General features: G+C 38.1%; 1 protein-coding gene across 1 annotated transcript in view; it reads left to right on the forward strand.

Moving 5' to 3' along the window:
- The first annotated feature begins 8840 nt into the window (after nt 1–8840).
- Spps (Sp1-like factor for pairing sensitive-silencing) overlaps nt 8841–22407 on the forward strand; it is a 38406-nt gene continuing 24839 nt past the window's right edge. The window contains exons 1-5 of the mRNA XM_071592718.1: nt 8841–9142; nt 9610–10386; nt 16569–16893; nt 18198–18487; nt 20245–20622. Of these exons, the coding sequence (XP_071448819.1) occupies nt 9074–9142; nt 9610–10386; nt 16569–16893; nt 18198–18487; nt 20245–20622 (1839 nt within the window). The 5' untranslated portion in view covers nt 8841–9073. The remainder of the gene's footprint in view (nt 9143–9609; nt 10387–16568; nt 16894–18197; nt 18488–20244; nt 20623–22407) is intronic.

The raw sequence follows: 22407 nt of genomic DNA on the forward strand, positions 1-22407 counted from the left end.
CATTGCTCCTACTTCCACTAGAACCTAACTTCACATCACACTTGATCAAAAATGGTCTTCTTGCTTAAAACACTGGCTAAATTGGTTTATTTTAAGTCAGATCATATTCCTCAGTATTTTCACAAAAAACTGTATTTTTCTAATTAATCGATTACATGAAGTCTGCCTTTTGATGGTCTACTTATTGTTGTTTTTAGCTTTTTAAGGTTTCAAACTAAAGTACAACATATTTAAAGCCACTTAAGACATAACCCCAGGAAACACAAATAATCACTTATGATGTGGAGACAGTTTCTGGAACATTTTGTCCTAAGACAATTGCAACATCTAAAGCTTAAGACATGCTGATGACTGTTAGTAATGCTTTTTCTATGAATCACAATCTACTTCTCATCAAGATTATCTTGTCATCTTAAGATGGTAGGAAGAATATATTTAGAATAACTTAAATTATCTGCAGTTTAATTGTTCCCCTCTCCAAATCCAATAAATCTCATAAGGAGGAATATTGCATAATTATTCATTCTTCTTTGAATGCCCCATTAACAATGCTTTTCAGTTTCATACTATATGTGAAAGATGAAATTATTAAGAAAGGCTTTTTTCTTGGTACAAAAATCCCACTATGCTCCCAAAATATACGTAGAAGGCTCCCACCATCACTTGTAACAGTTTGCACATCTCGTGATACCTCATCTTTGACATCAATTAAGACAGGTGTTGTGGCTAATAAATCTCTCCTGTATGATTTATCTTCATAGAGAATATAAAAAAATTAAAGTAAGGAGTAGAACAGATTGTACCTGCTTGGTCTCAAAAATCAGATTTTGAATCTTCCTCATAATTGGTAAATTATGAGGAAGGCAGGGATAGGCAGCAAAAATCACCATTAAGTTAGGAATAAAAGACAAGAATGAAGCAAGTAAATTATGTCTGTATGGGTTTAAAAACTGCTTTAGTTTGGTCTCTTAAGTAAATTTGTACCTTCTGAACCAATCAGGAAAATGCTGAATTTTAGATTTTGTAATGCTTCTGCTGCTGATTCAACCATAGTAGTTTCATAATATGTACCTTTAATCTGATTATATTTATGCAGCAAAGAGAGTCCAATGGGTAGCCCTTGGATACTGACCTGAGGGCCTAGGTTCAATTTCCAGTTATGCCTCTGGACACCTTCACATTCAACCAAGTTGGGTAATTTTTTGGGTACCAGATCCTCCTGGGAAACCATAGGTGGGGCAGGGAAAGGAGCATAGCTTCCTCCCTGTTAATGTGTGAATTCATACACACTGTTAGGCTTAGTATGACATCAATCCCACCCTCACCAAACCAACATTCGGATTGATTATTGTAGTTAGATAGAGCTCTGAATTGTTTGCTCACATCAACCATGACTATTGACAGCTCTACATTTTAATAAATTGTTAGAAGAAAACATGTTGTAACTATCCAATGTTTACTTATACATGGAGATTAATCAGATGATATTTTTCATCAGCCATTTTATCCCATTTACCAAATCCTTATTCTATGCCTATTATAATCTAGAGCTCCACTCCCCAAGTTCTACAAAAAATTCAAGGCAGTAAACAGCTTAGATAATTAAATAATTTTATAAATTATCAATTTATCAGTCGATTTATATTTTCTGATTCTAATTTTATACAAAATCACTTTGTTCTAAATTTGACTTCTAATATATCCATTCTACTATCTATTAACTAAGATATTATATTAATGTGTATGTAATGGAATACATTATTCATAACTAACCGAAGAGTAACATTGCCATAACTAGAACTATTGCAAACTTTCAACATCATAAACCACTATAAAATGTAGCATTGAATTTCATAACCGGAAACCCGTTCAGCTATTAAAAGAAGTTTCAAATTTTAAGAATTTGCTAGACATAGAAATATTTTTGATGAGTTTGACTTATAATTAGACCTGGAAACCTAAGTACACTTAATTGTCTAACAAAAATGACCTATGAATGAAAGGAAGAATCAAAGTGGAGGGGGAGCTGCCAAATGAATTTAGGGTAGAAAGGACAGACGCAAAAAGTTTGCCTCTCTGCAATAGTTTGTAATGGAGTTGCAGTTTTTAGGGGAGGCGACCGACAGCTGCGGTAATTTGCACCATTAAGGATGAAGGGTGGAGAGAAACCCGGCGTCGGCATCAGCTTTCTCTTAACAAAGGACGCCATGGGGTTCACAACTTAACGTCCCACGGACGGCGTACACACTCTTGAGTGCCCTCCACAAAGCACCGCAAGTGGGGACCGGGATACCACTGAAATATATCTGCCGCCGCCGGGATTCGCCCTCTGAGGTAGGAAGCCTGAACGTAAGCCATTGCCCCATCCCGATTCCTGTCTTTAAAGGGGACCATAAAGAAGGCTAAGTCATACCCTACATACATACCTATAAGAGATACATTCTTTTTCTACAACATGCTTTGTGAGATCTGGTTTCCCGACACATACATCTCAATAAACTTAAAGCGTTTGAAAGTTTATAGTCACCTGCAGCGAAACTCTTGGATACCGTAGGGCATGAAAAAAAACATACTAAGATGCAAAAAAAAGCATGCAAGCCTAGTTTCCTGATATTATTCGACACCTAACGAAATACATCACCTAATTAGACATCATGATGGGAGAAAATATCGAATAAAAGGCGAGAATGAGGCCCTGGTGGAAAGAAAACATCATGGGTATGGGTCCGAGGGAGAATACCAAAAATCAAACTTCCAGCTATTTTGAGCAACTGACAGCGAAAATTGTTGCCAATCTTCACTGAGCGAGCATTGAGCGGCATGAATTTAGCACAGCAATTACAAGCAGAGGTATAATAACAAACTGAATAGATCCAGTTGGCCCACAAAATTCGTCCTTTCTCGGCCAGATCTTATTCCGGTAAATTTCTCAGAAAGACTGACACTGTCATTATCCACAAGAATTATGTCGTACATCACGAAGGTCGTTAAACGCGAAGATGGTGACGTGTGAATCATATACTTATACTAAAAATGTGAAGTTATGGGCGCATTTGAAATATAAATAAAGTTGGAACAAAAATAAATTAATACCACTTCGTTTGCTATCATTGCCCACAAATTGTTCAAAATTCGTTCGTCTATTGTTTAAGATAATAATGTAATATCAGCTTCATAGATGGGACTAGCATCGGTATCATCAAAGATCGGCGTAGGGTTATCTATTGAGGACTCGAGTTCGGTCCCGCCCCCTCGGAGCTTCCCGATTCCCTTCCTCCGGGCTATCCCGGGCTCCTCCTTCCACCAAACCCAGGACGCCTCCCCCACTACGCTTTCGCCCCCGCCCCTGTGTCAGTGGGTCGCCCAACCTCCCTCCTCCTCCGTCTTCTCCACTCCACCCACCCCGCCTTTGCAAGATTTGCTTGGCGTTTCCCCCTCCTAAAGAATACGCCCACTTATTCAACCCTTGGGCAGAAAACCACGCCCGTCCATGATTTCGCCTTGCCTTCCTTTCAGGGTGGAGTTACTCCTACACTTGATAACGGGAGGTCATCCAGGAGAGACGTATCCCAGTGGTGAGCCTCTCCTCGGGATTTCGTGATCGAGCTAGCGGTCGAATGTCTTGGAAATTAAAATTGGTGTTTGGGTCGGTATAAGTGGTATAGGTGTTTCAAATGTGACCTATATGTCAACTATAAACATAAAGAAAATTGCTCCATCTCTCTGTATCAATATAAGTAAGGACAAATTTATTTACCTAATGATATTGGCGGAGCGTCGAATGAGAGGACCAAAATATTTTTCTAGAGTATGAATTTTGGGTGGAATATACAAGTGATTTTGTCTCCGCCAATTTAATTATAGTCCATTCCCAATTATGGAATGAATGAGCATCAGTAATTCGATTCGTCAGGGCTTATGCGATGCTGGGCTGAGTGTAACCAAGATTGCTAATCCCGCTTGGATTGATAGGCATGCCAGTAAGCGCGGTACGTTTGTTTACTTCAGACGAATCCTATTCCGTCAAGTTTTATGGGTATAATAGTCACTCGCAAAGTACATTATTTTTAAAACCTACCCTCGTATGACTTTAGGTAAGCTCCCATTTTTTTTAGAAAATTTTCATTTTTGGAGGTGTAGTCTGAAGACAAAAGTTGCCACAATCCATCATAGGAATGATGAGATTTCCACTCTTTGAAACCACGAGGGGAAAATTACGCAGAAGCTGCTTAATGTTTCATTGATCATATTAGATAACTGGAAGATCGACCGCCGCAAACTTCATTAAAGAAAAATTACCACCAATTGAAATTCCATCTCAATGCCATTTTTACCGCAGCGGCTTAAATTCCGCGCGCGCGGAATATACGCGACAAATCAGGAACAGCGAGAATTAATATTTTTTGCTAAAAAATGATCATACCAAACCGAAGCGATCAGTGCATCAATAATTTGCCTTTGCAAAATAAAAAATTGAAAATCAATGCGTCCTGGGTGCGCTCCTAATGAGTGATCTTAATAATGACTATAATATATCCTGTCGAATAAAATGAACAAAACTTACCTAGGTCTCCACATGTGCTTTCATGCTACAAAATCTTGAGCAATATTTTGGATCGCGTAAGATTGACTATACGATATAGTAACACTACTGAGTAGGTTATAATAACATTTACATAGGTCTTCTTTTCCAAAATTAATCAATTTTACTTCCGTTTGCTCACGTAATGATAAATAAATAAACATTTTGAAAAAGAAAAAAACTAAAAATGAGCTTAATATTTTATATAATATATTATATAAGTTAAAATTTTTTAACGTCAATTTTATTTTAAAGGAAGTGTTTCAATGGTGATTATAGGTCAGTGTCACTGTTCGTAAGTTTCAGGACGAACACTATGCTCCGGAAATGTAATAATGCAATCTTCAACTTATTTGTAAATGAAGGTCGCAAGCTTATGGCAATTGGTTTTACTATAGCTATCGCAAGGAGGAAGCTTGATAGGGAACAGATAAAGTAACGAAAAAAATCCGGCACGCTAGCAGGACGCTATCACAGTCCTGTCAATTATATCACATAGCGTCCGTTGTGAAACGGTGGTCTCTTGAGAGTAATGAGGGGAAACATTGAACTTTCATATAAACTTCCTTCCTCCAGTGAGTACCCTGGTTCTTTCATTAACGCTTCAAAGACTGCGTGTTCTAGGGAGATAATTCTTTGGAAAGTGGATTCCCGTATTTGCCACACAATTTAATGCATTTGAATGCCATAAGGATCAAAAATATGGATATTAACTTGTTTACGTGATTTTTTCTCGAATACCTTGGAAGATGCAACTCCGCTCACGTTGTGACGAATGAGTAAGGCTACCAATGTGAGGGGAAGTGAATAATTGGAGCACTTTTCTTCAGGTTCCTTCCCACAATGCTACATGTAGAGCTAATTGTAAGTACTACACCCTAAAGTCGCGGAGGCGTCACGGACGAAGAGAAATGAAATAATACAATCTTGGGAGAGAGGGGGTTTCTACTTTGGTCTTGTAGAGTCACTTTCGCCTCCGTCAATGTGGAAAATTTCCTGGCACCGAAGTTGGAGGAAGGCTATCTCCACCACATTTTTCGTCTTCCCTCCTGCTTTTCCAGTGGCGAAGACAACCATAAGTAGAAGTTTTTTGTTTCTGTTTTCTAAGTGCAGTTTTAAGGGTACTCCCTCGACAACCTTGGGAGTGAGTTCTTCCGTTCACCAAAACGGAAAATGCTGAAAGTTTATCGGCGAGATGGAAATGTCATCGGTTAAGTTATACATAATAAGCGGGCTGTTTTCCGATATGCATTAAAACAATTAATACACGCGCCCCTGTGCGTGGGGTAAGAGGATATAGGTGGAATAAAATGATGCAAAAATAGTGGTGTCCAATCAATTGTTTTGCACCAGGATAATATAACCCGCCCTACTTACGTGTTCGTTTGCTGCATTGGACACGGACTCAGGGAAGCAAAGATGAGAAGAATGGGCTGAAGAATATTGTGAAAGAATTATTCATAACATGAGAAACTTCCAGTTAAAACCAATTTTATCCTCATTTTCCTATTTCACGTATTTTGTAAACATTCTGCTCTTAAATTCGTTCGAATAAACTAAATACATCCACCATGATGAATTGGGAGGGGCAGGCTGATACAAAATATTTTAGGTAATTTTTTCAGCGTGGATAAGTAAAAGTACTTTGTGACAAAAGGATGATCCAACCAAATCGGTCTTAAAGCGCTCAAACGCCCCGAGACGGTTCAATGCATGAAATTTCCTCATTTTGCATACAATCTGAACTTTTAATAGGCACTGCTGTACTGTGAAATGTACTAAAAATGAATGTGCCGATGTGGATCACAAATTCATCGGAGAATTTTGAAGTCGTCTCATTCCCGTTGCCGTCGTTGTGCAAATGAATTTTTTTCCGATAATTGAATTGACATTTAAATAGCAATCGCTGATACTAGGATACGTAATAAGGGGAGCATCATAAGTCAATTCTTTCTAGATAAATTATTCTTCGATAAGTATTTTTTGACACATTTTCGGCACGTAGCTTTGATGTCAATAATTCGGGAATCACATTTCTTCGAATTTATGTCACTTTGCATAGATTACTTATTTCAAAATCTCTCGACTTGTGTGTTCCCGAGTGTTTTGGGAGACATCGTTCTATGGAAATCATGTCTTTTCGATCATAAACAGATACATGAACGTTGAAAGGTTTGTAAAAAATGCTAGTAACATTTTTCGTCGGCGTATAAAATGCTAAGTACCATTCATCTTGCTCGGTGGAGAAATAGTGTCAATGATAACGTGCATCAATTTTATGTATGCCTGTCAATGGAAGGCAGATGCGCTTGCATAAAGAATATTAGGCTTCTTGGCCATTTGTTTTCCTTCGTGAGCAGGGCGCCGAGACAGGGACAACATCCAAATATTTTCGACGTTACTTTCTGGTGCACATTCTCTAATACCTTTCAATTCTCCATGTGATAGGATGGTAGTTCATCATCGTATCTACGTTATGTTTCTTGGAGAGAAATATTCCCTGAAATAAAATTTAATGATAAATTCTCAACATCTCTGACATAGCATAAGTAGAACTCTTTTCTTTAGGATTTGGCTCAGGGTTCGTCATCTTCTTTTCTGCCATTCTAAGTACCTTCAGTCATTTCTGAGCCTTACAGCATTAGCACAGGAGTTAACACGTGGGGATAGCTCTGAATAACAAGTAGTAGGTATTGTTGGTGAATGAGTTCGGAGTGAGGGAGCTGGGTGGACTGATGTGCGCAGATCCCACTGGCAATCGAAATGAGCCTCAAAAGTTGTAATGGCCGGGAATTCATGCAGAATACTTGCAAGTATCACCCATAATTTTCGAAATTTATTTATTTTTATCGATTGCTTTGGCTCCTCAAAAACGCTCTTGGGGGAAAAGTCGTCTATTCTGATGTATCGCTTGTAGATAAATGGTTGCATGCCATACACTTCTTGTTGAAAAAGGGTCTGTACAAGCATAAGACATCATCATCATTGGTCGTTCAATCCTAAGATTGGTTGAGTGTAGCCCTCCATCCTACCCTATCTGAGGCTAATTAGCTTACTTCCTGGTATTTTTTGCAATGTACTTTCTTCTGTATTTGTCCCATGTATTTATCCCATTTTCTGGTTCCCATCTGGTTCTTCTTTTCTGTATAGTGTTCCGTAAGGTCCGTTATTCGTCTATTCCTCCGTATACTTCTCTATTATTTTATCCGTACATTTGATCTTAAGCATCCTCCTCCAGCACAGATTTCGACGGCTCCTAGTTTTCTCTGGTCTACTTTTCCGATGGTCCATGCTTCTGATCCATAGAGTGCCACGCTTCATGTGAATGTTTTCACGTATTGTTTCCTCGTCTGTAGACCTATCTTCTTTCAACACAGCAGTTGTCTTTTCATTGTAAATGCTTTCATAGCTTGAGTAATTCTTTGCTTGATGTCTGTAGTGCTTCTTCCGTCCCATATGATGGTACATCCAAGATAGGTGAAGGAATCCACTTGCTCTAATTTTTGTATTTTCAGTATGACTACTGTATTCCGCTTCTCCTAAACTCTTTACTGCGTAAGATATATTTCAAGCAAATAAATAACTATGACAGCCGTCAGGGTGAGCCGAAAGAGTGATGCGCCCTGGAGTTAATTCAAAGGTCGCGGGTTTGAGACATCTTGGGCTTTGTTATTCCCCCCCCCCCTCGAGAACAGCTCCTCGAGGAATTGTTCGCGAATGAACCTAAAGACTAACCTGAAAAAAAAACGTGTCGCTAAAAAAATTAGTACTCGCCAGCACAATTTCGCAAGTGCGTAATGATGAACATATTCTTTTTCCATATAATATGCATTTCCATACGAATATGCATTCGCATGCATTATCTTTGAGTTTTAAAAAAACATTGATATGCGCGATGCCCTTGGCCCAATTGACACATTTTAGCCAAACTAATGAGGGATATACCTGTACGTATGGGCATCGGTAAACCCGGCCTCCCGAGGAAATCGACTCGAACAGCTGGGTGCTGCCGCAAGACCGATTTAAAAGGGGAGGAGAGAGTGAAGTAGGAGGAGAATGGGAAGGGGAGGAGGAGACCGAAATCCGGCCCAGTCATGGGTTGGGGCATTGTAAGCATACTTGCCAATCAGCTATTTCCGTGGCCAAAGGCTGCGCCCCGCCACACTGCCGCGTCACAGGCGTACCCCCTCGACGTACACGCCCCAGATAGCTTTCTCCCGCCCACAGTTCCAATCCGCGAAAGAAATTAGTCCCTTGTGAACCACCTAAATATTTGACTAACTTTCGAAACTATCTGGCTTGGTCGTGTGTGGATTGTTTTTGAAATTATGGTTTTATTTGTTTTGTCTGCGTATTTGCTTGAGTTCAAAAAAGAATATTTGAAGCTCAGAGTTATGGATTTTGTAACAAGCCTGGTATTTCCTTGGAGTGAAGCCTCCATGTAAAGAGCGTCAGTGCGTGAGAAAGATCCGAGTTTTCCCTACATGGATCATGTCATCCGCATCCTGTAGTGGCGTGAACGTAAAACAAGACTACATTTTACAACAGTCCGCTGCCCAGGTAAAGTAGTTATATCACAGCTTGTCTTCTTTTATCACGTGCACTTCAAAAATGAAGGTGCTTAATCTCTATGTATTGTTGTGATTACTATAAATACGTTTAAGATGATTTTGAGGACAGAAGAAAATCTTTCTTGGCAAATACATTATATGAAGTTCATTTCATTTGCTTATGAATGTTGATCGTGATGAATATTCAAAGGTTTTCATGGAATTGATGTATCGTTGCACTGATAATTTCATTTTGTCTTATTTAACTTTACAAGCGAGTTGTTCTTGGCGGAGTTACTGAACAAGACAATATTTTCACCTTAGTGTACCACAGTGGGTACAAAGCTATTAATATATTATTGGACTTTGATTATTACCATTCATGTGTTGTTTTTTTCCGTATTTACTGCTATTTGACAGGAGGTGATTATTACCATTCATGTGTTGTTTTTTTCCGTATTTACTGCTATTTGACAGGAGGCGCAGCCTTCTCCACTAGCACTTCTCGCAGCCACTTGTAGCAAGATAGGGTCGGCTGCACAGCAGCAATTGTTAAAAGAGGAAGAAGATCTTTTAGCTCAGCAGCAAGAGCTACAATTATCACCAGTTCAGCAGCAGCAACAGCAGCAGCATCTACAGCAGCAACAGCAGCAGCAGTCCCAACTACAGCAGCAACAATCTCAACTTCAGCAGCAGACGCAGTTGCAACAGCTACAGCAGCAGCAGCAACAACAACAACAGCAGCAACAGCAACAAACACAACAGCATTTGCAACAGCAACAACTTCTTCAACAGATTCAGCAGCAAATTCAGCAACAACATTTGCAGCAACAGCATCAACTTCAGCAACAACAACAACAGACAGTCCGTATTCTGAATGCTTCTTCTTTGTTTGGAGGTGGAAACGGAACCATTCAAATTTTGCAGCATCCACAAGCGAATCAGCAAAATCCCCACCAGCAGCAGCAAGACCTAGTTGTGCAACCTCAGAGCATCACGGCGCACCAGCATCAATTTCAACAACAATTGCAACAGCTACAGCAACAACAGCAGCAGCAAGTGATAGCGTTGCCTAACTTTCTCCCTGCCACCATGGCATCTTCTGATGCCCATGGTATGGTAGTTGGTGTTGGTTCTGCTGGAGCTAATGGTGTGGTTCCTGGTGGGGGTGCGGGTTCTGTCAAGACGTTAGTATCATCCTCTGGTGCACCGACAATGGTATCAGTTCAAGGAGTTCCAAGCCAATTCTTGCAGGTAATTCTTTTTCGACGGTGATGTATCTGTGCTAAGGGATAAGGGACATAATGGTTGTTATCATATGTGAAAAATGCCAGTTCCAAGGAGGTCTTCAATTTCGAGAAATGTTGTTAGGGTGGCTTAGTAAATCCCAAGTACATAAGTAGCCATAGCATGAGTAGTTTTCCATCCCAGAGAAGTTTCTATTATGGAATATGTTACACCGTTTTAGAATTTCGGTTCAGTTGTTTGAAAATAAACTGATAGCTTGATAGAAAAACTGATGGTTGAGTTTGGAATGTAAGCGGCTATGCACCCAATTTATATTACGTTTTGTAACTTATTTATTCTAATTTCTAATGCTCCAAGTGATCGTAGTAGTTCATGAACATATTTTAAGTGTTAAAGTCATGAAGGCACCTCTTCAATGCGAGTCGTTGAGTAATTTTTAATCTTATCAAGTAGTGACACGCATCTAAATTCTCGAATCTACTTAGTATTATTTTTATTTGGTCTATCGTTTGTGTGTAACCAGGATATAACGCCATACAACAATACCTTTTATTTCAAACCCATAAGTAGTTCTTTCGTTTCACCTAAGGAGCTCCTTTAACATTTCTAACCTGTGTGTGAAAAGTCCCTAGCGATTCCCACCCAATACGTCGTTGTCTTTTTACATCTCTCTTTCCTGCCAGTGGTTTTGTGCCATGCATCCATCCACCTCCGTGATTTAGAGGTTTCGCAGGAGAAGGGTGCTATGATAACCAGCGCTTAGTTTCAACATCATCATATGGATGAATACCAGTTATTAGAATATATTATTGAATTTCATATATTTAAGGCATCATCATCAAGAGGCACCACCTCCTTAACAGTATGCTAATTCAGAAAGAAATACAGTGATACTGCGAGTAAACTTTAAATACGAGAGAATTGAAAGGGAAGTAGGGTGCAAAAATAGATTTTAAATTATTTATGATAGTGCAGTATACATTAACTGCATTACTGGTTTGTTATGTATATTGCTGTTTTATTTATTTATTAGTCTTAATGTTCGCCCAGCCATATAATTAATTACAAGGCAAAAAAATCTGCGAACAATATCAGCAAGAAGAACACAGTCACACTGAGAACCAACAAATTTCTAATATGCTAATAGGTTTACAAGGCATGCTTGCAGTAATTATCGTAAGGTATGCAAATTCAATTTAAAAGAGTGAATTTCTAAGGAGCTCACACTTGCCTTAATAAATAATTGTCTCATATGTTAGCTGTATCACAGAGAGAGAGAAAATCCGTTAGTTAAAATTTCAACCAATAAGTAAATATGAATATGGCCATTAGATCTTGATGGCACAAATTTTCACCCAGCATATGGGTGTTACATGTAACACTGTCATTGGAGAAATTACTTTAAACTTTCTTAATGAGATTAAATATATTTTTTAGGTATAGCATCTGAAAAAATAAATTAATATACAGTTTTTTTAGCATAGAAGTATAGCATTTTAACCATCCTATTTGATTTGAAGTATTTATTTTGAAGTAGACGGAATAAAAACTTGTCTGGAATTGTTATGGCCTCAAAGTTAATGCAGAAGTCATGCTATTACCAAATGAAATTCCAGATTTATGACTTGAATAACTTCTTTAAATTATGACCTTCCACTTAGCACATGTATTTAATGTTAAAATTTTTCATTGATAATAATATTTATTGGTCCCAGGAATTAACAAAGTAAAATATAGGACAAGTCGTAGAACAAACAATCATCTGTTTCAGTGTTCCGAGGGGGATCGAGATGGTTTGGGGGCTATTGTACTGGCTTCCCCTCTGGAGGGCTCGGGTTCAAATCCCAGTGGTGTTGACTATTTTTCAGAGGTATCTCAATCCCTACTTGAGGTGCTTTGTGGAGGGCGCTTTGAGTGAGTACACCGTCCGTCGGATGGGACGTTAAACTGCGGACCCCATGGCACCTTTCGTAAAGAGTAGGCTAATGCCGATGCCGGGTTTCTCTCCACCCTTCATCCTTTCCTGTCCATCCCCTATGGCGCAAATTACCTCAGCTGTCGGTCGTCTTCCCTAAATACTACTACTACTTCTGTGTTCCGAAGACTACAGACACTCTGCCACAGTATAATAGCTTTTATCTATCAGATAATGCTTGAGATATTCCTTAAATGTACCCATACAAGGAGCAGATTTTATGCCTGTTGGCAGATAGTTGCAAATTTTGATCGCCACATGAAAGGGACTCTTATTATTCATAGCAAAATAGTACTGAACAAATGCACATCAACACACTGTCGAGTATTATGCCCATGTACTTGAGCATTGGTGATTTTTTGTTTCATATTATCCTTAACATACATGTATAAGTAATAAAGGTACAGACAAGGCAAAGTTTGAATTTTCAATTCTTTCAAATATGGTTTGCAAGCTCGGTGGGGGTATACTATATTTCTGTTTAACTAATACATCTTTTTTGCATTATAAAACTCTATGGAAGCCAGATGATGCTTCCCATGAAATAATTCCGTAGCTCATTTGTTTGAAATTTGCCAGAGTAAGCCATTTTTAGTGTATACAATGTTTCTAAGATTTTGCAGAATAAATCCACTTTTTGCCAAAGTGGAACATAGGCCATTGGTATGGATCCCCCAGTTTAAGGACTCATTAATAGACAAACCTAAAAACTTGGTGCTGTGTATCCTTTCTAGGTTGATCTTTTAAGCGTAGGTCTAACTGAGGCACTTCCCTAGTACGAAATGGAAAGGCATTTCACCAAATGTAAATATAGGCAATTTTCTTTTGACTAGCACCATGATTTTCATATCCCTTTGCAGTAACATCCAGTTATTCAGATTATCTACTATTCTACATGATTTGATGTTTTTGATATACAATAGGACTCAAATTTGTAATGCATACGACTATTTAGCAAGGTCAGTAAGAAGTGAAGGTCCCAAGTTTGGATACTTGTGGAATCCCAGATGGGACATTGTATGCATCCAGTAGGGTGGCTAGCCATCCTTGGAAGCCAGGAAATAACTGGGAATGGGAAAAATATTGAAAATATCAGGAAATTGCCAGGAATAGAGCAGCCATGAGCAGAGAATTTATTTTACTGTGTGTTGTTACTTTAATTGATGATGGACAGAGTGAGGAAAAATGATTATGTATTTTCTTTTTTGCATTTTATTTGGATGATTCATCACAATTTTGTGTTTTTCCTAATCAAAGGCTTAATGCACTTGCATCAATAATCGTTCAAGTACTAATTTCATGAACTCTTGCAATATAAAAGTGCAATGAGGATTTGTATCAATAAGGTTCAATTCATCTAAATGCTTAGAAAAAGTCAGAAGCTCTAAGGGTAATCATTAAAATTATTTCCTTTAATTCATTATCTATCCGTGAATACCTATGCCAGAGAGGAAAATATTTGAGATATTTGTTCATGAAAGTTCCATATCCATTTGGATTGCATCAAGGGAACAAGGTAATAAATTGGTAGCATGAAATCTTGAAAGAGGAAATTTCATCCTTGTAAGCCTATCAGACACCATCTCATTGCTGGCCACCCTGATCCAATTTTTATTTATTAAATGTTATGTTTTGTTTTCTCTGTGTATAAGATATGCAAGTTTATCTACGAGTACACAGTCATAATTTCCATTAATGTTCCTCACCAACATTCTTTCGATTATACTATCCAATGCTTCAAAACACAAATCTAAAATATCTTAAGAAAGGCATTCAGAGAACTTATATGATCTGTGAATATATTTGCGAACTATAGATTTAAAAAGGAATGTACATGATGTTTAGGATAAGGAAATAAAAAGTCTTGGGCACGAGGTTGAGGAAAGAATGAACTAAGAATTAAATAAAAAACTGGCCTGTAGGACTGTAAAGGAAGCTTGTGATAATTTAAATTGGAAAGTTTTCAGATTTATTGGTAGAGAAAATGTCAGGCATTAAAGGTAATTGCACTTGGGAAAAGCTTTATGTTCAGGTGTACAAGATAGTGAGATAGAAAAAGAGCCTAAGGAAATGAAGGCAGATTAAGTAGTCACAATCAAGTAATTTCCTACATAATTAAACATTGAAGTGGAATGCAAGAAATTTCAAAGTGTAAAAACCATTCATCTAGACCAGGATTGGTACCCAAATCCTTCAATGTCTGGCCCAGTGCTTAAGCCACTGTACGTCCTCTTAAACAGTTCGGGGGCTTCATAGGAACATGATATTATGGAGAAATACCCTACATACAATGCCACTGGTAGACAAGGTTACACAGTACTCAAGGTTAAAGTCATCTTTCAAAACACTAGGTTTTACCTTTGACAAATTCAAAGAAACTGATGGAGATGTCATGACAGTGACTTTTTTAGAATTGGATTGTGGGAATGTGTTGCATGATATATGTATGAATTCAACTCAATGGGGAAGGAGATCATCTTCCATTATGAGAGAATGGAGTGTTTACTTTTAAGTGAGCTTAAAAAAATCTTTTTCTTCATAGGCATCCAGTGGCAAATGACAATGTGTCAGGGACTGACTTTCTATTGCTAACCATTGCATTTCCATTTGTTTCCTGTGATTATTAATTATAAATCTTGTCAAAGAATTCCACTAAATTTCAATATTTTTAGTTTTTGTATTTGTTAGAGTAACCGCTGACAGTCTAGGGTAGGTAGATGTAACCATGTTGGTTGGGTTTAAAAAACCATGAACACAGTAATCAACCTGAAGGTCAGTTTAGTTGGTGCTGGTGTAGAGTTCACCCAGTACTAAGCCCTATTTGGCTTGTGAAATTCACACATCAGGGTAGGGGGGCCAGTTCCTTTCCCTGAGCCGGTTATGGTTTCCCAGGAAGACCTGGTACCCGAAAAATCACTTTAGCTTGGGTGGAGCTGCAGGTGCCCAGAGTGCCTTGCCCGGGAATCGAACCCGGGACCCTCCAGTCAGCAGTCCAACGCTCTACCCACTGGACTACCGCGACCCACTGGTTGGGTTTATTCAAGGAAAATTTGTCCTAGGAAATGACACCATCTTCAAGCTAGAATGAATATTGTGTAATTTTTTTTACAGTGTGTATGTATACGCAATTTACTTGTGCATAGTTGTGATCCCATTAATTGCATTTATGGATCTCAACATATAACAATGCATTTGGTAGACAAAGTTCTTATTTTCTGACACATTAAAGTCATTAGTCTGACAAGTTATGCTGTATTGAGTTCCCATTGAGATTTGTAAATTGTTGTCAATTTCCTTTGACGATAATTGGAATTTTATTATGTTTTTAATCTGATGACCTTGCTTAAGAGAAAAGCTGCATAAATAGTTCAATGTAGAAATGGTGTAGTCACAGTCTAGGCCCAATTATTTCAGACTAAGGATTGAAGTGCACAATTTATGTAATCTTGTTTAAAATTTGAAAATTGGTGGAAATTAGACTTTTGTTGGAAACTGCATGGCACCACTGACCCCGGTGGTGGCGGAGTAACATCCTTGTCTGTCATTCCAAGGGTCGCGGGTTTGATTCCCGCCTGGGTGGGTTTTCCTTCACCTAGGGCTTGGGTGTTTGTAAATGTGACCATTGTTAATAGTCCGATATAAAGGCCAAAATGTGCTGTTTTCGGACTAATGCTGAATTAGTAAAATAAAAGGCCAGGGAACTAGCCCCTCCACTTTATGTGTATATATATTTCACACTCTTAAATCTTTAGTTTAGGGCAAGCAAACTTCCTTCACCAACTAACCTTCAGGATGACTACTGTAATGGAGATGAAGTCAAAATTTAAAAGACAAGGTGCATGAATTAAGAGCTGATAAAACAGCTCAATTAATTTTTGAACAATATTTTGGATTAAAAGGGTCATAATATTAAGGGAATTCTGAGAAATCAATTGTGAAGTGAAAAAAAAGGCTTGAATAAGTTCTTAAGAGTAGATTATTAATAAAGACTTTGGTGTGACAGCATTGTATGGTTCCCAAAGTTTGCCTATGAGGAGAGATGAACCGTTTGAGATGTTTCAAGAGAAAGTTATTCCTCTGTTTAAAAAATGACGAATTTGTAGATAGTTATTGCATTCATGCTGATGATCTAAAACCTTTTCAAAATTCTATTATGGAAGACGTTCTTTCTATTTGGCACTTCACTGATGACAATTCAATTCATTTTTACTAGGCACAGTCTTATAACATGGTCCAGACAGTCACAGTTGACGGGCAAGAGGCTCTGTTCTTTCCTGCTCTCCCCACCGTTGGAAATGGTGCACTCGGAGGAAATGGTCCTGGAACCTCCCCCACTACAGCAACTGCTCCTCCTGGCACCACTACGGTACAATTGGCCGGTGGGGGTACCGCTCTTCTCACACCATCTGGGCAGTTGATACGTACTTCCCCAGCAACTGGTCAAGGGACACAGGCCACTGTCCTGCCACCCTCAACACTTGTGCATAGCCAGCACATACAAATTCAAGAAGTTCAGAGGGTGCTTGGTGGAACTCCTGGTATGTTTAATCAACCAATTTAAGTGCATTATTATTGCAAACTTGGATGTTTCTACCAAAAAAAAAGAGAAAGGTGTGCTGTTTCTTCAGTTTTACTTTATTCTTTAATTTCATAAAATATGGTCACAAGCCTAAAGGTTGCTTTATTGAGTGAGAGTTCCACCCTGGGGTACCAAAAGGCAGACTCCTAAGAAGTCACTAGATACTTTCTTTTTAAGGAATATTACACCACAGTAATCAAAACATCATGTTCTTATATAATCAGGTGAAATAAAATACAATGAAATGGAGGTGGACTGATAATTTTTAGATTGACATTCTTCATTACATGCTATGAGTTTGGTTCTTTTTAGCATTATGTCAAATGGGTGAAGTGTGGCCTGATGTTAGTGTATTCACCTACCACCATTTGAGCTATTGTTTGATGCCCATCATGTTTAATATTTTATTTTTAAAGTATCTTATATTAATTAAGCCTCTTAGTGTTACTAAAATGATATTGTTGGGAAATTCCATATTTTTTCACCGGAGAAAAGTATGTTTTGTTGCCAAAACAACACACTTGCCAATAAAAAATCAAATGTAAGAAATATTACAAATTTAACTTGACTTCATAGTAATAAATAATAAAGCTTTTACTTGTTTAGACTTTTCTTTTGTTTTCTTTATGAGAAATGCGAGAACATGTGTAATGCAAAAAATTTAGTTAAAAAAAGAAATGTTATCCTTAATTTCTATTGACTATGGTTCTTTCTGGTGGGGACAAGATGCCTCCTGACCCTTGTGACACAGGCCTGACGCATGGGGCTTCTTCACTTTGACTTGCGCATCTTTACATCTAAAGAACTGGATTATAAGCCTGTATTTTGAATTCATAATTACGACTGATGAACATCAATGGGTTAGGAATAAATTATATGGTTCGATTTGTCAATTATTTTTTATTCAAGGCTCATTTTATGTTTGAATCATGAGTCAACTAGTTTAAAAAAATCCAATATCTCTCACACCTGTTATTTAGTATGGTGTGTAAACATGTATGTATTTTAAGGCATATCATTTATTGTAATTCCATATTTCTCATAGCGTTATTTTGTTCTCCCCATTTTTATGCTGTCCTTAATTTAAATTTTTTAAATATAGTTTTTTCATCGAAACTGCAGTGTTTAAGTTTTACCCAATCTCACAATGGGTATGATCAATTCAAGATAATTTGATATCTGGAGGGCCAAATGAAGTGCTTCTTTTTCCAACAGTTAAGGCATTCATGTCGTTACACTTTGTATTTTTGTGTGTGATTATAGGGCAGAATGTGTCGGGTATTCGCACCGCAAATGGCGTTAGTACTGCAGCTGGAGGAGGAGGAGGAGCCACAAGTGGTAGCATGCCTACCCAAGTTCTTCAGTTCTCACCTCAGTTTCAACCAGCGGCTGCTGCTCCTACAGCAGCGACTACTATGATCCCTGTCCAGGTTCCAATCACCATGCCCAATGGACAAACTGTATATCAGACAGTCCACTTTCCCCTGCAGGCGATAGCCACACAATTTCCTCCTCCTGGACAGACACTCCAAGTCATTCCCCAGCTCACTCCAGTAAGTTTACAGCCTTAAATCAGTTTTTGAAATATACTGTATTAAAATCTAGTTGAGGTTCATGAAGAAAAATGTACAATGGAGTAAGTGGAGAGCATGAGTATGTCTATAAAATTCTTATGGTGTAGTAAGAAATACAATGAACACTCACTAAGCTATGTGCGTCAAAGGTTAATGCAGATTAGAAAAAGTTTAGACACTTTTTTCATAAAAACCCATGGAGTTTTTTTCAATAACTTCATTGGCATTTTTTATGATGTACAATACCCCAAGGGTGTTATGCATCATAAAAAATCTAAATATTTCATTATAAATATTATGTTCAGTCCTCAAAAGATTTAAAAAATAAATTTTCAGGTCTTATAATAAAGCAGCACTCATGTTGTATCGCTACTGTCCTATTTTTATGGTTCTATCCATTTGACAAGCATTCATCTACATCTACATCAATACCCTGCGAGCCACCAAAAAGGTGTGTGGCAGGGGGTGCAGCACAAGGAAGAAAGGGTAAGGGATGAAGGGGTTAGGGATTTTCAAATGGATGGGGAAAGGTGGGGGGAACCTGCAAAAAAAAATGCATTAATATACAAGTATAACCTTGCGCAGTCGCTACCCTGTAGGTTAATACTTATTATGTCGAGCCGGCTCCTGGGGGATTTCAATTACGAGCATTCTGGTCTCTTATTGTTCTTGGAAAAAATGACCATTTAAACCTGTCAGTATTGCAGTCAATCTTTCTAATCTTATATTCGTGATCCCTCTGCCCGTAATACGTTGGGGTTCATATTATGCTTTTGATGTCATTGGAAAAGGACCCATCTTGGCGCTTGGCACTTGTTGAAGGTCAGACCCCTCACCACCGAGCCTGCATGCTGTGATGTAGTCACGCCAGGAAAAATTTGTTCTCCATACTCTTTTACAATCTTTGTGCATCAGCCATAACTGAAAACCATTTATGTCAACATCTATAGTTGTCAATTGCCATCTTTCAGCCAATACTTGACAGTTTATCTTTCTGGTGAATGAATGTTCATGTTAGATAATTGACATTATAGGTTGACGAGATTTCCCATTTATCTGACACTTCCACCCAAGTTATCTTCCCTCACTTCATTCCAGGTAATAGTTGAAATATGAGTAATTTAAAAGAATGCTATTTTTGAAGGTCATCTTTTTTGAAGATTTATAAATATTTTAATATTATATTCTATTTAAAAATATGATGAATTGACTATTTTGACTTCGATCTGCACACATACCTAATTCTTGCTTGTCTCTGAATGATAATATTTGAGTGTGATATTAAGAGTTGAGTACTTGATTATAAAAAAACATATTCCATCAATCTTTTGAAAAAACAATAACAAAAATACATTGTAAAATGTTAAATTATAAATTGCAATTTTACAATGGTAGATTTTAAAAATGAGTAATTTCAAAAAATATAATGTATGATGAACAGTATTGAGGATTCAATAGCATATATCCCTAATATATGAAACTGTATAATTAATTGATAGACTTTTAAATCAGTTGATTCTTATAGCTGAAGAGCTGGCTACGGCCAAAAAGCATTATTAATTTATGCCCAATTGTGACACAGTAATTCAAGGAGCATATGAACTACGTGCGGGTGTTCTTATTTTGATTCAGGAAAGAATGACTGTGGCTGGTTTTGCGACCAAACAAATCAACAGTTATGCCAATATTTTCATATTGTCTATGCTCAACCAAAGTTTCACCTTATTTCCTTACAGATGCCCCCTCAACAGGTGGCGCAGATCATCACGCCATCGGGGCAGATACAGCAGGTGCAGCTAGCATCCCTGACCCCCCTGGGCGCAGGTGCTCCTCTCACTCCCACCCTCCAACACCAATCGCAGCAGCAGATCCATACTCAGGTGCCACACTCCCATGCCCACACACTTCCCCATCACCACCACCATCAGCATCACCATGCCACCCTTGTGTCGCATGCCACATCGCAGCCACAAAGTGTCTCTGCATCATCATCGTCTTCATCAGCAGCTCCACCGCCTTGCAGCTCGTCCACATCTTCCGCTCCAGCTTCATCCAATGTCACCTCGAGCACGTGGAGTACCTCAACTGTCACAACTCCTGGAGTTACTGTTCAGGTACTGTAGTTTCCTTAATGATAGTTCAATTTCCTATTTCCTATTTATTATTATTATTATTATTAAAAATACACATGTGCTGATAGACATTGTCAGGTGGCACACAAGTCCCAAATAATTGCAAAAGACCATTAATCAGCAAGAAAAAAAAAGATAAATTAAAAAAAAATTAAGTTATTACATATAATATAATACACCACACATCAATCAAATTATTACATGTATGCCTTACATCTATTCTTAAAAGTATACACTCTGTTAGGAAAGGGCTCAAATATTTTTGCAGGTAAGGTGTTCCACTCAACAATTGTTCTATTTAGAAAAGAAAATTTTTTTTTATTTGTTCTCTGTGCCCGGCATTTTATCTTAAATTTGTGATCATTTCTGCCTATAAAATTTGGGTTCCCCGCCTCTTTCCTAAGATCTGCCCAAGCTTTCTCCCCCTTCAGAATTCAGAACATTCCACAAAGTCTGCTTACTTTTCTTCTAGATTCTAGAGGTTCCCAGCCCAGCGTTTCTAGCATGTCAGACACACTCTCCATCCTCCTATGCTTCCCCAGTACATATCGGGCAGCCTTTCTTTGCACCTTTTCCAGTTTTTTAATATGACCTTCTTCATGAGGGAATTTGAGAATTTGAAATTTGAGGGAAATGAGAGAATTTGTTGGACAATTGCAGCTCATCGATTGAGCTAGACGATATTTTATCCAGAGTCGTCGAAAGAACTGAGCAGTTATTGGTTGCTCAGTTTTTCAATGAACAGTGGCTTAGCTAGAATAAAATACTTAGAAAAAAATCATCTGATGATGTATTAGTTTCCTCTTTGCTAGATGGGATCTTTCAGATTCGGATCAGCTGTAATTATTTTCAGAAGGTTGGAGTATACCAAATGGGAGCAGTTGCTAAAGGGTAAATATTCTGTCAAAAAATTTAAAATGTGATGACAAATTCGTATTGGGTGTAAACTCGGGGGTTAGGGCAATCAAATGACTTTGCCTAGTATGAATTTGCTTCATGGGAGAACAGAGAAATGCTGTGGGTGCAGGAGAAGGGGAAGATATTGTGGAGTTAGGTCCTTTTTAGCTCTGAAAGTGTATTATGAATGTGCTGTATTTCCTGACCCATAAGAGACACTTTTTTTACCCCAAAATGTGCTGTAAAACAAGCCTGCATTGTATGACTCAAGGGTATATGTGCTACTCTGAGGCCTGCATTGTATGACTCAAGGGTATATGTGCTACTCTTTCCAATAAATATGCAAGCTGAGGCCATGAAAACGTTTATTTTGCAAAATTTAGTCTACATCGATTATTTCCCCCTCAAAGTACTCTCCATTCGTTGCTATGCACTTATTCCATATTCTTTTCCACTCTTTAAAGCACCCTTGGAAGTCCTCGGCAGTTAGGCTTTCTAGTTTTCTCATCGTACTTTGCTTTATTGTGTGTGCCCACATCTTCCGAGTGACGTCCCTTAATCACATTTTTGCAATTTGGGAATAGGAATAAGTCGCAGGGGGCGAGATCTGGCAAATGAGGAGGATGAAGAAAGATGGTGCTTGATTTTTTTGCTAGAAACAGGGAAGCAATCAATGCTGAATGTGCTGGTGCATTGTCATGTTGAAGGATCTATCCATCATATATTCAGTTAAAATAGTATGCACTGTTGATTTTCCTCTCCTTTTCAGTTCGTCAGCTATCATTCAGACAGTTTTTGTCGATCGATAAACAATCAATGTTGTTTTCATCACATTTGGTTTAAGGTCATCCCGGCCTTGCATCATACCAT

The sequence above is a fragment of the Hetaerina americana genome, unplaced genomic scaffold (genome assembly GCF_022747635.1).
Source record: "Hetaerina americana unplaced genomic scaffold, ioHetAmer1.1.p SCAF_5, whole genome shotgun sequence".
NCBI lineage: Eukaryota > Metazoa > Arthropoda > Insecta > Odonata > Calopterygidae > Hetaerina > Hetaerina americana.